This window comes from Diuraphis noxia, unplaced genomic scaffold (assembly GCF_037042655.1).
Source record: "Diuraphis noxia isolate RWA-SAM2 unplaced genomic scaffold, SU_Dnox_SAM2 contig0003, whole genome shotgun sequence".
Lineage (NCBI taxonomy): Eukaryota > Metazoa > Arthropoda > Insecta > Hemiptera > Aphididae > Diuraphis > Diuraphis noxia.
The window spans coordinates 74302787-74318306 of NW_028301713.1; the positions used below are offsets into that span (position 1 = coordinate 74302787).

The 15520-nt window shown below is 27.4% G+C and overlaps 2 protein-coding genes and 1 non-coding gene across 3 annotated transcripts; 1 reads left to right on the top strand and 2 right to left on the bottom strand.

Moving 5' to 3' along the window:
• The first annotated feature begins 2179 nt into the window (after window positions 1–2179).
• On the top strand, window positions 2180–5871 carry LOC107164553 (WD and tetratricopeptide repeats protein 1-like). Its single transcript, XM_089222847.1, has 11 exons — window positions 2180–2375; window positions 2816–2923; window positions 3001–3131; window positions 3229–3340; window positions 3602–3789; window positions 3911–4398; window positions 4459–4556; window positions 4646–5009; window positions 5100–5280; window positions 5337–5529; window positions 5598–5871. Exons 2-11 carry the CDS (start codon window positions 2864–2866, stop codon window positions 5805–5807), a joined length of 2025 nt encoding a protein of 674 aa, XP_089078973.1. The 5' UTR covers window positions 2180–2375; window positions 2816–2863; the 3' UTR covers window positions 5808–5871.
• On the bottom strand, window positions 5561–12874 carry Cog2 (conserved oligomeric Golgi complex subunit 2). The gene is made up of 11 exons (XM_089222848.1): window positions 12586–12874; window positions 10834–11061; window positions 10507–10761; window positions 10092–10393; window positions 9896–10016; window positions 9678–9820; window positions 8894–9052; window positions 8606–8832; window positions 8298–8541; window positions 8065–8224; window positions 5561–5971 (listed from the first exon to the last, which is right to left on the bottom strand). Exons 1-11 carry the CDS (start codon window positions 12634–12636, stop codon window positions 5882–5884), a joined length of 1980 nt encoding a protein of 659 aa, XP_089078974.1. The 5' UTR covers window positions 12637–12874; the 3' UTR covers window positions 5561–5881.
• A 1211-nt stretch (window positions 12875–14085) lies between these two features.
• On the bottom strand, window positions 14086–14279 carry LOC149057750 (U2 spliceosomal RNA). Its single transcript, XR_016191277.1, has one exon. It is a non-coding gene; the product is annotated as a U2 spliceosomal RNA (small nuclear RNA).
• Between the last annotated feature and the right edge of the window lie 1241 nt (window positions 14280–15520).

The window sequence follows — 15520 nt, forward strand, 5'->3', positions numbered from 1 at the left end:
TCAATAGTTCATAAGTTATAACCTTGGAACTAAGTCCGACCGACAAATTCTGATTGCACCGTTGTACTAACTCGTTGCAGTATACCAATAGGTTTCCGAAAAAATTCCCGAAAATCGAGCTAAACTGGCTACTATTTCGAATTGCGGAAAAAAAATCCCCCGACGAACGACCATGGAAAAAAATCCCCAGGCCGCAATATTTCTCACAACCTCATGAAAATGGTTGAACATTGAACATATATTTTTAAACGTTAATTAACACCTACTCGCAGTAAAAACATAGCATATAAAAATATTTCGAATAATTAATGCGTCAATAATACAAAATATAGATAATAATAATAAAATTAATAATAATATAATAATTATCAAACAATAATCATTAAACGTAGGCACCTATTCACAGTAAAAACATATAATAATATAATTTTTTGTAATTTTTTGAAATTTTTAACAAATGTTTATATGGTGTTTTCTATATACCAATCCTTTATAAACGGTTTTCGAGAAAATAATTTCTTGATAAACATATTTAATGGCATTATTGTTCAAAATAAATAACATTCTGAAAAAAAATAATTCCATTAAATAAAAGTCTTGTTGAGTAGCGTTCATGAAAAACATCGTTCATAGAAAATAGCGTACTGGTATTAATTTTCCTGAAAAATAATTTCCTGTTTTTTAAGGTCCTCTCTATGAATTATCATGATAATATATTATATAGAGGGTTACCAGTTACCACTGAATATATGAAATTTCATATTATATTCTGTGGGGTTACTTTTTGTAGTTAATTGCATTATCTGTGGTATTGCAGCTATTATATTAGCTAGAGTATTATAATTATTAATATTATTATATAATTACTCTAAAGTCTATGCATTAATTATATACATCAACATATTATTATATGATTGCAGATGGTGTATAGACATTTTACCACAGAATATATGAATATTGAATATTTAAAAAAATTTATATTCTGCACCTGTTTTAGCCGTGGTTTTTGTTTTTATTTTTCTTTAATTTTCTTTATTAGTTCCTTATACTTGATTAAAAATGTACAATTGGCATTTTTTTTATCGTATAGTAATTTTAAACGTCTGTCAAATTCGTCTTTCATGGTATAAGTTTCGAAAAAAAATCAATAAAATATTACAAACGTCAATAAACAGTCGAATACGCTGAACACCGAACACTGAACATACTACACAGTATTAACATCTGCAGTACTGGACTACTGGAGACTGGAGTATCGCTCAAATAATTTTAGACGAATACCCACACCATCATAGACATAATAATATAATATTAACGTCATCATAACCAAAGCTTTCCAATTAATCATATCAGTCTAATAAAGATAATATTGATAGATTAGATAACTGTAGAATAACTTGTATCATAACTCCTTACTCTACATCACACACTTTTACAGTGACCAAAAGCATTTCGGGCGATTCAAACTTCAAACTGTCCGGACATTGTTATAGAATGACCGGTCATAGAAAATAATTATTACTTTACCCGAAAATGATGGGCACTGTGCACATTGCTCGTAACATATACATTTCATATTATATTCTGTGCTTTTACTACGAATATATTTACGAGTCTAATTTATCATTTATGTCTATGAGGTATATTCTCGTTTGCTGCAGGTTTGTTTAATTTGATAAGAAAATTTGATTCCGTTTTTCTAATACCATATTATCATCATTAAACCATCACGATTAAAAATATCTTTAATCGTGAGATCACCATGCAGGTAGGACAGGTATCACAGAATATAATAATATATAATGCATAATGGATAGGACTGATAGGAGATCAAGATTTTGACTTTACCATTGAACTTTATAAACATAATAACAGTATAACAATATATATATATTTGATATATAAAAAATATAAATAGATTTATATATTATATTTCATGTATTCTGTGGTTCAACGATCAACGAACTCCGCAGATTATATTATTATATAGATAATAAAATAGTGATAACAGCTGACGCCAAAAAGTCATGTTGGTTGTGGGCTCTACAGTGTTATCAATGTTAAGCTACATATAATTCCCACGAATATGACATATATATAAACATTATAACTTATTATCAACGAATTTGTATTCTATACTTCTATAGTGACTATAGTAAGTACTAAGTTGCTTGGTATATATTTTTATAACTATATGTATTATAGTTGTAATACTCCATATTATCAATTTATCATTATTATTCTGTTTCTATATTAAAGACAATTTTCAATTTTGTACTTTTGTCTTTTAATTGTTGTTCTTTTAGTACTATCCTGAATTTTTGAATCTCATTGATGGCTGATGGCCATTGACCACTGGCTATAGCCTATGTAAGGTAGTTTTAACTTTAAAGTAGTCAAGTTAAGAAACTGATGATCGAAATTCCGCGTTCTGTGATATATAAGCTATAACCGCTAACTTTTATTATTATACGTTTATAGTTTATACAGTAACTGAGTGTAATACATAAGTATTTAAATTTTATATTTCACTATTTAACTATTAATTTTTGATTTTGATCACTGAATTTGCCAAGTGATGATGATAAACTATTAAGTATTCATTTTATATTTTTCTCTACCTATTGTACATTACAAATACTGATAATTTTTACATATTTTAATTAATTCATTGTTCTAGTTTAGACATTTTTAGTCATATTTGAATTGCTTACATATTTTGATTCAAACTTTCAATTTTAATGTAGTTTTGAGCAATTTAAATTCTATGTTTTAATTCAACTTCAAACATATAATTTTATTGAAATGTTATAAGCAATAGAGTTGGTTACCAGAACATTTGTCAATTAACACATCAATAATAATGTCTTCAACAACAAATCGTCGAAACATTTTACAGTTGATAAGGGATCGAGAATCGAACGTAATTTAAACAACCCAACAGTATTTTTTATTGTTCTATTCAGTAACATTAATTTTAAAATTATGATTGATGATTAGGATCACATTCGCACAAAGTATGCATTAAAAAGTAACTTGAATTACAAATGTATTTCAAAACTTGGACTACTTACTCAATTAGAAGGACATCAAGGATGTGTTAATTGCCTCCAATGGAATGAAAATGGAAGGTATATGTATTTTAAAGTATCAATAATTTTAATTTTATAAAATTTATAATTATTAAAGCGTAACTTTTTTATTAAGGGTTATTATATGATTTTTCAGCACTTTAGCATCAGCATCTGATGACTATCAAGTAATATTATGGGATCCATTTTTACAGAAAGTTAAAACTACTATTAAAACTTTACACCGTGGCAACATATTTTCTGTCAAGGTAATTTAACACAGCAGTGTCTTACTGAGAGAATGTAGTTACTTTGCACATTCAACTGAAGTTGAGGAGTAAGGTTTTAGGCACTGGCAGCCTTCGACTCACTTTGGTTTGTGTGTAGTCACATTCTATTAGCAAATAAAGTAAATTTACTTAGTTATTAAAAATGAAAAAAAAAACAATTTGATTAAAAACTGTATGTAATAGATATTATTATTTTGTTGTATTGTAATATATTATATTGATTTTTTTTTTCATATATAGTTTATACCTAATTCTAACGATGATATAGTTGCAACTGGAGCTGGTGATTGGAGTTCACATACATATAATGTAACAACAGGTAAACAATTAACCAGTTGCATTTGTTCTCAAGGACGAATCAAACGTTTAGCTGTAGCAAATGATGCGCCTAGTGTTTATTGGTGTGCCTCAGAGGATGGATGCATTAGGTATGGTTTATATAGTGAATGTGTATGTTAATGATTTTATTTTTTAAATTTAGCTTTTATATTATCATATTATTATAATAATGTTAACACTGACAATGATTATTTGTTGATATTCATACAGTCAACATGATATGAGAATTAGCCATGAATGTCCTCACGGTAAATCTAAAACTACTTTGGTCACTGTATATGGTGATTTGGGAAAAAAGATAGAAGCTAAATGTCTAGATATTAACCAACTTAGAACTGAGCAGCTTGCAGTTGGTGCTAATGATCAATATGTGAGATTGTATGACCGCAGAATGATTCAATCGCTGTCATCATTTGCCTTGAAATATCCATATCCTAAAAAATATGTCTCCGAGTATAATGCTGCTTTAAATGATGCTAACAATGCACTTCAATATTTTGTACCGGGTCACATCCATTTGAATGACAATGATCCAATACCCAGAAGACAAAAAAGTTATGTTATTACTTATTTGACTTTTAGTCCTGATGGACAAGAGTTGTTGGTTAATTATGGTGGGGAATATGTATATTTATATAACTTAGCAAATCGAGCTGATAATGCATTTTTCAATATTCCCAAAGTTTTGAAAGTTCCTCGTAAGTTTCTTTATACAATTATAAAGTTTATATGTTATTTTATCATTTGTAAATTTTAAGGAGAAAACGGGGAAGGTTCTTCTACAGATTTAATAGATGATCCTGTTCCTGTTCCTCATTTGACACTACCAGATAAAGTAGTTCAATTAAAATTAAAGGTAAACAATTTACATTATAAATCACATATATTATATATATATATATTCACTATAATACAGTAAATAAATAAAAATGTTATAATTTACAGGCAAATTATTTATTTGAAAAAGAAGATTATACTGCTGCTATTAACCTTTATAATGAAGCTATAAGTATTCATAAATGCAGTGTACTGTTTTCGAATAGAGCTGCAGCCTATATTAAAAGAAAGTGGCATGGAGACTTCTACGCAGCTCTCAAGGACTGTGTTGATGCATTAAAACTGGAACCTAACCATATGAAAGCACATTTCCGGTTGGCAGTATGTCTGTACGAATTGGATAAGTTAAAAGATTCTAAAATGTATTTAGATCAGTTTACAATGAAGTACCCTTCATATAAAACTAGTGCCGCATACAAATGTCTTCACAGTGATTTGTTAAATGCACAATCTAATAAAGATAAATCTGATGGTAACTACTATAAAATTAATTTTGTTTTCATCTGTTTAGTTTTCTGTGTATTGTGTAAACTATTTATAATTGTATGTGTTCTCTATCTAGGAAAAAAACCCCGTGATATGTTTGATTCTATATCAAATGTTCCAGATGCATCACATATTGAACAAGCCCAAAAGATAAATATTGAGAAATATTTTCGTAATCAGGCTAAAGATTACGATCGCAGATATTGTGGTCATTGTAATACATCTACTGACATCAAAGAAGCCAACTTTTTTGGAAGGTGAAATTGTTGTTATTGTTATTATAATTAATTTTTTAACATTATTAATTTTATAGCCATAATCAATTCATAGTAGCTGGTTCTGACGATGGTTTATTTTTTATATGGGAAAAAAATACAGAGAATAATTTGCTCATACTGAAAGGGGATAGTTCAATCGTAAATTGTATACAACCACATCCTTCAGAATTTTTGTTGGCAACCAGTGGCATTGATAATGAAGTCAAATTATGGAGTCCATTGCCAGATGTAAAACCATTAAAAAAATTAAAAACTATGCTTAAAATTAAATTCAAACATTTAATGCAATGTTATAGGATGTGGATAATACATGTATAATAAAACAATATAGCACAACAGCTATGTTAAACCAAAGACGTATGATGGCTGATCCGTTTGAAGTAATATTGCGTAATATGAGAAGAACTGCGCAATATGGACCTGACAGTATTGACTTGGCCACTATACGTGATCAATATGGAATAGATCCGTTATCTGATGAGTTTAATGATTGCCGAATGAGTTGATAGAAACACAATTTATTTACTTTTTTTTATTAATATAAAATATAAATAAATAGTATCAACTGTATATATTTTTTTTATGTTACTTTATCGACAAGGATTGTCTGTTTTGCAATGTCCAACTTTAATTCAATTTCATTTACTTCTGGTAAACTCATATCACCAATCTGAAATAAAATATATATAATACATTTTTTTTAGATATAAATCTAATAAAATAGTATGATTTTAAACATATATTATAAAAAGTGGTATTCACTGTATGTCTACATATTATTTGTATTCAAATACAAAATATATTATTATAAAGTATGATTTTTCAGTCTTTATGAAATATTTTAATAATTATTAATTTTGAATAATTCTAAGATTTAAATAATAAATATTATTTTGTTGATTATTTTAATATTATGAATTTTGACAAACAAAACGCCGTGTTAATATTCTGTGATCTTTATATTTTAAATATAAAACTTGTTATAAGTGGATGCTGTATTTATTAATTTATTTACCGAAATAATGATGTTTCCATTATTTAATTTAAAAAAAAAATCAAATCATCAATAGAAAATAATTAATTTCCAATATAATATAAATTGTGATTGTTAACTATATTAAATCAAAGAAACTACAAGTCATAGGCGTGCGCAGGACATTTTTTGCTGAGTGTGCATAGTACAAACAGATTGAACATTTTAGTATGTTACCTAGCCACATAACAAGTCAAGCCAGGATTAATTAAAAAAAAAAAATTAATAATAATTTTAATAATTGTATTTCTTTTAAAAGTCAATGATAATGTTTATGTTAGTTACCCATGTTAATAATAATTTTAAAATATAATTCAAGATGACGTGTCTATATAGCTACTATATCTATTGACTATCACACTTCGATAACAGAAAACGATTGTCGATTTTAATCGTGTTTCGTATAATGTAGATTCGTACATATAAGCACTAGTAGCACTCATCGTGTGACCGCGGGTTTAAAAAAAAATTATAACTTAAAAAGTATTATTTATCTATCAATCTATTTCTAAGCTGAACTCGCTGGGGGTGCAGTTGCATACCCTGCACCCCCTGTGTGCACGCCTATGCTACAAGTATACTACAAATAGATATTTTTAATAGAAAAATTCATAAATCATAATAATATATAATGTGACAAAAACAATATTTTTGACACTATTAGGGCCAGTTGTACCGTCTCTGATTCAAGTTAACCGGAGTTTAATCGGCCGAATTTGCACGGTTAAATATCTGTTATCAGCTGATTAAGCGTAATCGAAGTTTAACCGTAGACGGTACAACTGGCCCTTAGTGTGTAGCCAGTGGTGTAGTGAACATAAACAAACCATGATGTGTAGCATAATATATTATATTTCAGTACTTGCCTAATCCTAATCCCCCTTTAATATAATGTATAAATGTATAATAGATAAATAAGCGACTTTAAATATAATGTTTGTTTCATGTAATTGCTTAAGAGGACGCTACGCCTGCATGCATTGTCTCAGTCTTACAAACTTAAAACATAGCAAAAACTGTACTTGCACGGGGCAGCTGTTCTTCATCAGTATTTATACAGTATTATCAGAAACCTAAAACTTAACCTCAATGCATTTTATTTTTTCATTTAATTATTAAAACTTAAAATTATTGGTTTGTGCCATCAAAAAAATAACGATGCTATGACACAGAAAAAGTTCTTGCCTATGCATTATGCAATTTTGATAATTCTACTATAAATACTAAGAGTGAGAGACATGAGAGAGAACAGTTGTCCAGCACAAGTACAGTTATTGTTATGTTCTACTTTGTAAGACGAACACAACACATGCGGGTGTGGCATCCTCTTAACATGATGTATCCAATTACTTAGTACTTACCATCTACACAAAAAATGCCCACCATAACGCCTAACCACCTTTACCACATCACTGATAAAAGTCCTTAAAATCACCAATACCCATAAAAAAATTTGCTTTCAGATTTTTAATTTGACTTTATACTCAAAGAGATTAATCAAATAATAACTGTAATAATTATCACAGAAATGAAAATTTGGTTTAACAGATAAGGTCCATAAAATAAAAAAATTGGAATCCTAAAAAAAATTGCTGAAATAAGCTCATTCTTTTCTATACACAATTTAAAAAGTAACACATTCAATGAAAAGAAATATAATATACTACTATAGCATTAGGTAGGTATATCATTATAAATACAATTTACAAATTAAAAAACTAATTACTTACAGACAGTAATAAATAATCAATATCCAATGTTAGTTGGGAACGAATTTTATCATCATCAGAATTTACTTTATAGTTTGGATCTCTAATCTTTTTAAGTTTTCTTAAGCTTTCTTCTGTTTTTTTTATTGCTTTCATTACATCATCGACGTAAGCTACATATCTAAAATAAAATGTTGTAGTATAAACAAATGTATTTAAATTTCACTATATTTTGATCTTTTTGGTTTACTAACTGTGTAACTATATGATCTAGCACTTGATTTTTACAATTTTTATTCTGTAATGTTTGTAATGTAGTAACAATTGATTTCATATAAGCACATGGTTCAGTGGGATAATCTCGATTTGTGTGTCTGAACAACCTTGGTACATCAGTTACTCTTATGACATGAGACATTGCTTCATCAGTCACAGATTGCACTTTACATTTACTCAAATTATTAATTAAGGTATTTAAATTGTCATTTACAATACTACCTGTAAAAATATGGGAGCACATCATGAAAATACAACTCACGTTTTAAATGTTAAGTACACTTACTTTTTTGTGATTCTAAAATATCAGCAGATACCTTTGTACGTAACAATTCTTCAAACATGAAATATATATCATTTAATTTTAAATAAAATGTATTTAAATCACTTTCCAAATCCTCAAGAAACTTAATACGGGTGCTAAAGTCTTTTAAATCAGTCTTGGATTTGGTATTAACATCTTCTGCCCAAGTCTGATATCTAGATATTAACTGTAATATTAATTTGAAAAATCTGAAATAATAATCCAAATTTAAATATTATAACAAACATTGTATACTCTTAATTATGTAACCTGTGGCTCAATTGATGTATGAAGATATTTGGATCTAAACAAGAACACATAGAGTCCCATACTGCTTTTGTGACTTTAAGTTTAAACATATTATCACTACATGACTCATAACTTTCATGGATCATGACGTTTTCAGCACAAAATCCAATCTCTTGAAATCTTGAATTTAATCATTTAAATCAAAATTATCATTTATCAAATTATAATACTATTACTATATAAAATTACCAATAATTTATGAAAAAAATATTAAATGTTTTAACTAATTATTTTTCTATTTATTTTATTTGTATATAAAAACAAGCTTGACAATACTTCAACAGATGATAGTATCACAGATTATATAATTGGACATGAACAATTTTTGGTTGAATGAGGTAATTTAAAATGGAATATGAAAATTAAGTAAGAAAATAATTAAAGATGAGTTATTGAAGCATTATTGTCCCACTTATATGGTTAGCTATAATACTAAAATGTATACTGTTGATATTTGTTTTAGTAACAATTACATAAATGCTTTAAGCATACTATATGTATGTTACACATTGTAATTATATTCAAAATATATTTAACTGTGGGTAATTTTATAGTTATATGTGAAAATAAGATACCAAACTAAAAATATAAATGTATCTTATTTATAAAATTGTATAATAAAAAATAGGTTAAGAAATTTAATTTATCCTCCCCTCTACCAGAGAGAAATTGTGATAGCCAGAAGGATCAATCTTTGTACATTTTTGTAGTTATATATTTCAATTTATTATATATGTGGGCTTACCGATATTGATAATAAATTGGCAAATTCCAGCATTTTTTAAAATCATTCCAACTTTGAACTTTGTTCAATGGTTCACTTTCATGTTGTGAAGCAGATAATTCAAACAAATGTTTCATAAATTCATTAAATGTTACTTTATAATTCTAAAATAGTAGATATACTTCAGGTTATGAGTTATTTATAAATTGTCACTTAAAATATATTTTAAAAAATCATACTTTTATAAAAACATCAGGTTCTCTGAAGTTATAGATACAATGCAAATTATTTTTTACTTGATCAAAGAATACAGGCCAGAAGCTTTTTGAAACAAAATTGAACTTGCAAAACTTGTTACTTCTATAAATAAATAATATATTTTTAATGTTGTTTATCACTATTGAAACGAATAATAATATTAAGTATGAAGCATACACATTATTTTGTTCTTCTGCAGCTTGAAGTAAATGTTTCAAATCTACTTCAAGAAATTTATAGCACTGACCGTATAATTCTTTTAAACCATCTTTACAACTCCGTAAATAATTTTCATTCAGTATTAACTTCATTGCTGGAGTCACAACTTCAGTCCTACACACATCTTCAGCATATGTTATTTTACCCAAAGATAAATAAAGTTCAAGAAAACATTTTACTGTATTTGCATTTGTTGACACTGAAGACACAAAAGCTTCATTCAATTTACTCATTAATAAACCATTTAGCATTGTTTGTTTCTAAATAAAAAAAAGTACAAACTTATTAAAATTGAGTCATAAAATTAGGTAACTATCTTGATAAAATATAAAATAAAATTTATAAGAAGATATTAGATATTATATAAATATACCGTCAAATGCACTGTTTTCAAAATATCACTGCATTTTTTCATACTTGACAAAAGCTGATTATATTCAGCCACAGCTCGAGTTAAGATGACTATATCACAATCATTTTGATCCGATAATAATTCATCTAATTTGTCTAAAGATTTTTGAACTTTTACAATAGCGTGAAATGCCTGTTTATCTTCACATAGTTTTTTATTTAATTGTATTTCATTATCCAGATAACATAATGTATTTTCCAAATTGTTTTTGGCTTCCTAAATGAAATTTTTAACATTGTTTTACTCATAAAAAAAACTTCATACACTATACAGTATGTAATGTCATACATTAACAGAGTTACTTAACAAACTCAATTCTGGTTTTAAAGTTGCTAATTGCTGGTCAATACCAATTAATCCCCTAGATAAATGGAAATATTTGTCACAATCATCATTGAGTGAATTTATCATTTTATTGCGTAAGTCTTTGAGAAAAATTCCCATTTCAACTCGCATGTTTTCTAATGTCATTTTATTTCGATTTTCTGTTAAAAATTCATCGACAGAAAATGATTCCTAAAACAAAAATATTATGTGGTTATAAATAATTTATTATTATAATATAAATCTATACTCTATACCACGTGATCACAGAAACAAAGAACACTTTAATTTTATGCATATCTTATAATTCATTTTGTAGAAGATGAAACAAGAGAATATGAACTACCTATCATTTTTTTCAATATATTCATTATTTGCATGCACAATACAACTCAATTTTTTTTTAATAAGAACTCCAAACAGAACCTTTATTTATTTATCATACTTCTGTTGGTCAATATTTTTCAAATAATTTTTATGTGGATACTAATTTGTGATATAAATACAGAATTAAAAAATTAATTTATGTACTTTCAGTTATAAACCCAGTGATTCAATCAAATTCATTGATCTTAGTTTGCATATTATTGAAGAAATTATAATTTTATTTTTAATAAAGTAATAAATTATTAATATATTACTTTGTAGTAATATTTTACTTATTAATAATAAGCATATTAGTCAAACATTTTGACTGTATAAAAATACTGGGACACTCAAATTTGAAATAGTACTCGTTAGTCAATTTTGAATGAAAAACATAAGTTAATGCATTATGACATGCAGCAAAAGAATTCAGAAAAAATGAATGTTCAATTGCTTAGTTTTTTTGATCTGCAAATCTGTGTAAAGGTACCCACTGTAGAAGTGTGATGACAGTGAATTATTTCTATTGAATTTTTACCACTTCACCTGGTATCAACTAAATACTAGATGTCTAGATTAATTAGAATAGATGTTATGAAATGCGTAAATTTATTTATAAATTATCAAAGAAATAATTATGTTTCAACACAGGCTGCTTTTTTCAATTGTTTCATGACGTAACGATTATTATTATATTTATAGTCATAATAAGCTAATACTAAAATATTAAAAATAAATTCAAGAAAAAATAATAAAGAGTGATTAAGGTTTTCAAATTGAGGAATATTCAGTTAATATAGAAAATATATATATTTTTTTTTAATATCCAAGAAAATCACAAAAGCATAATGATAAAATTTATATGTAATTAGATGTAATTTACATTGATAAAAAATTAATAACTACGGGCTACGTACATTTTGTACTTGCCAACTACTTATGGTGAAAATAACTACTACCTTATAAAAACTAAAACATGATTATTACCAGAATTATGACCTATACTAAAATAAGTTGATGAAAGCATGTAGAATTATGTTTTCAAAGTAAGTATTAAAAAAATTAATTTATACTAACAGGATATTAAGATAACACTCATAAAAGAATTTAAAAAAATACTAAATATTAGTATAATAGCGCTAAAAAAATATGATACTACAATAATCCAATGTCTTAATATCAATAGACATCTATGCCAATGTCACCAATAACTTTTGGATAATTAAAGTTTCTGCACTTTTGTTTACACATTTTTTGTATTTTGCCCAGTAAAACACATATTTTGAAAGTAGAGTAATATGTAAAGTATCTTCTAAACAAGATTTGTTACAAAAAAATAAGTACATGTACCTTTGAGAATGTCTGCATATCAAACATTGGAAATGTTATGTCGTTATCCATTTCAAAATTGAATGATACTCAAGGTTTTGTTTTTTATAATTAATGTAAATATTATTAAAAAGGATGTATTTAAGATGATTTAAACGACTAACAAATAACACGTAACTACATTTTAAAATGATAATATTTGATATCAATATATCATATTATAATTAAAACAATACAATATTATTGGAATAAAAGATCCAATCACCCAAATTAACGACCATTAAAATTGGATGACAATAGAAAATTAGTATAAAATTAAAAATTGTAAAATTACGAATTAAGATATTAGATAATAACACTGACTAGCCTGTGATAATATTATAGGAAACGAATGTATGATAAGATTGAAAACTGATAACAACTGAAGCCCTAACCACGGAATAGATTAAATTTAAATTCAATCTATTCTGTGCCCTAACACCCCTAACCAACCGAGGTCTGAGATAGATAATCTAGATTTCCAACGAAGAAATTAGAGTGTATCGATAGGTATCGATCTGATTTTGAGTATTCAGAAGTTACACGTTCAATATTCAAACGATACGTTCCGACTTGTATCGGGCTTCGACTTCGTTACATATCGAATTCTTCTTCTTGAAAATCTTTCTTCTCTCGCTACGGCCATAAAAAGAGATTAAATAGAAGGGCAACTGCTATAGAAAATATATTTTATAGTGCACAGTAATAATTACTAGCTGCGGCAAAATGTTAAATGACTACCTATAAGCCTATAAATGCATTTGTTCTGTTCTTTTCTTGTATACTATCCTTAATTTTACTGTACTCATGTTTAAAATTGTAATAGGATTTACGTCCGTTTATTAAATAAATACGATAATTTCAAATTAATGTACATGAAGTACGTAAAACGACACCGACACCCGAATCGTACATTTTATTAATATAAGTAATTAATGAGATAAACACATAGCTTTAGTGGGATAAATTTGTTTCTTCTTCAATTACCATTCATTTTAAGAGGACGCCACACCCGCATGTGTTGTCTTCGTCGTACAAGTGCGTAGCATAGCAAATTTTACGCTCAGCAGATCACGTTTATCTCCGTTATTTTAAAATTTAGAGAGAATTGACCAATTATAAAAATTAAAGGCAAGATTATTACCGAGTGCATCTCATAGGCTTTTTATTATATTTTAATTTTAAAGCGAGTAATGAGTATTTTAAAATTGTAAATAATTTTTATATCTAAAAATACTCATAACTCGGCTTAAAATTAAAATATAATAAAAAGCCTATGAGATGCACTCGGTAATAATATTGCCTTTAATTTTAATAATAGGTCAATTCACTCTAAATTTTAAAATAACGGAGATAAACGTGATCTGATGAGCGTAAAATTTGCTATGCTACGCACTTGTACGACGATGACAACACATGCGGGTGTGGCGTCCTCTTAAGAATCACTTACATACAAGTAGAAATGTTAAGATAAATCAAAATTATATGTGGGTCAATCCCGGAGGAAGTGCAACTCCGGGCCAACCCGCGGTGGAGCGGGAGCAAGCCCCCATTCTCCACCAATTTTCCAAATAATAGTTTAACATATGAATCACTACATAGGTGATATATCAGATGTTAAGCTGATAAGAACAGATACTACACTTTTGATCTTAGCCATAAGGCCGAGAAGCGATGCCGTTAAGCGCCCAAACACAATACTATAAAGAAATCCTTAGTAGTGTGACGTCTGGAGGCGCATACTAACCGAAGGCTCGTTCACTCGATTTTATTGTTTCTTTGGGCACAAATAACATCGTTCAGTACAACACTGTTAAAGTTTTATCGGTAATAATTGATTTTAATACAAAAAAACGACGTAATTTCGCTTGCATTTCGTGGGTGGAAATCAGTAATCGTACGTATGATACTGATAGGTTTATACGCGCCATCTATCGGTCATAACACGCATTAAACTTCTATGCTGTACGCTGCACACGTTTTCTAAAAGCTTTCATATGCAATATGAAACAATATTTGGAAACTACACCACAGAATAGATTACATCTAGAAAAATCTAGAAAATAGATTTAATCTATTCTGTGACTACACTATTTTATTATAGTATACATTGAACAGAAGATGATAAATTTAGATTTCAAGCGGAGAAAAGAGTGTATTGATTTGAAGTTGTGTGTTTTTGTATTGTCTGAATACTTTCATTTTTTTTCGAGAAATATACTCCGAATAATAATGTTAAGTAATATAATATATAATAATTGTTAAGTAATTTAACTTAAGTAATGAGTGTTTTCGTAGATTATAACTTTTCGATTTTTTTTATATTATTAATCAGTCCGACTCTTAGTCATCATGCCAAAAAAATGTGCCATATGCAATATAGGTACAGAAGGGGTACCGACTTTTATAGTCACTAAAAAGTAAAAAGCGTAGAGAAAATTGGGAATTTGTAGTTCCAATTCCCCTATTAGTAGGTGATCGAATTTGTCAAACACATTTTCCCAAAGCTTTTTGGATAAAAGAAAATATAAAAGACGGTTCAGAACAAACAAAACGTTCAAGAGTAAGTTTTTCAAACTAAAATGTATAATATGTGTTATATCTTATATAATAAAATAATATATTTATATAATACATTTTTTTTTTTTTTTTTTTTTTTTATTAGCTTTTAGTAATAAACTATAATAGCTCAAAAGTTAATATAGAAATAATATATTTACATTATTCTTTTTTAACATATATTTTTATAATAAGGTACTTTTAAAAGCAGATGCATATCCTATAGTTGAATATGAAGGTTTAAGTAATAATATTCCTGATACTGTTGATGCAATTGTCGATGAAGGCAATATACATACAAATCAACTGCCTTTAAAATCAAACAGTGTTGTAAAAAAACTGATTATTAGTCATGAGA

Coding starts and splice junctions, on each gene's coding strand:
- Cog2 (XM_089222848.1), bottom strand. CDS start 12,636: ATGGATAACGACATAACATTTCCAATGTTTGATATGCAGACATTCTCA. Junction 11,062..12,585: donor ATATGCAGACATTCTCAAAG/GTACATGTACTT, acceptor TTTTTGTTTTAG/GAATCATTTTCTGTCGATGA. Junction 5,972..8,064: donor TTGATTATTTATTACTGTCT/GTAAGTAATTAG, acceptor ATTTTATTTCAG/ATTGGTGATATGAGTTTACC.
- LOC107164553 (XM_089222847.1), top strand. CDS start 2,864: ATGTCTTCAACAACAAATCGTCGAAACATTTTACAGTTGATAAGGGAT. Junction 3,132..3,228: donor CAATGGAATGAAAATGGAAG/GTATATGTATTT, acceptor ATGATTTTTCAG/CACTTTAGCATCAGCATCTG. Junction 5,530..5,597: donor TATGGAGTCCATTGCCAGAT/GTAAAACCATTA, acceptor GCAATGTTATAG/GATGTGGATAATACATGTAT.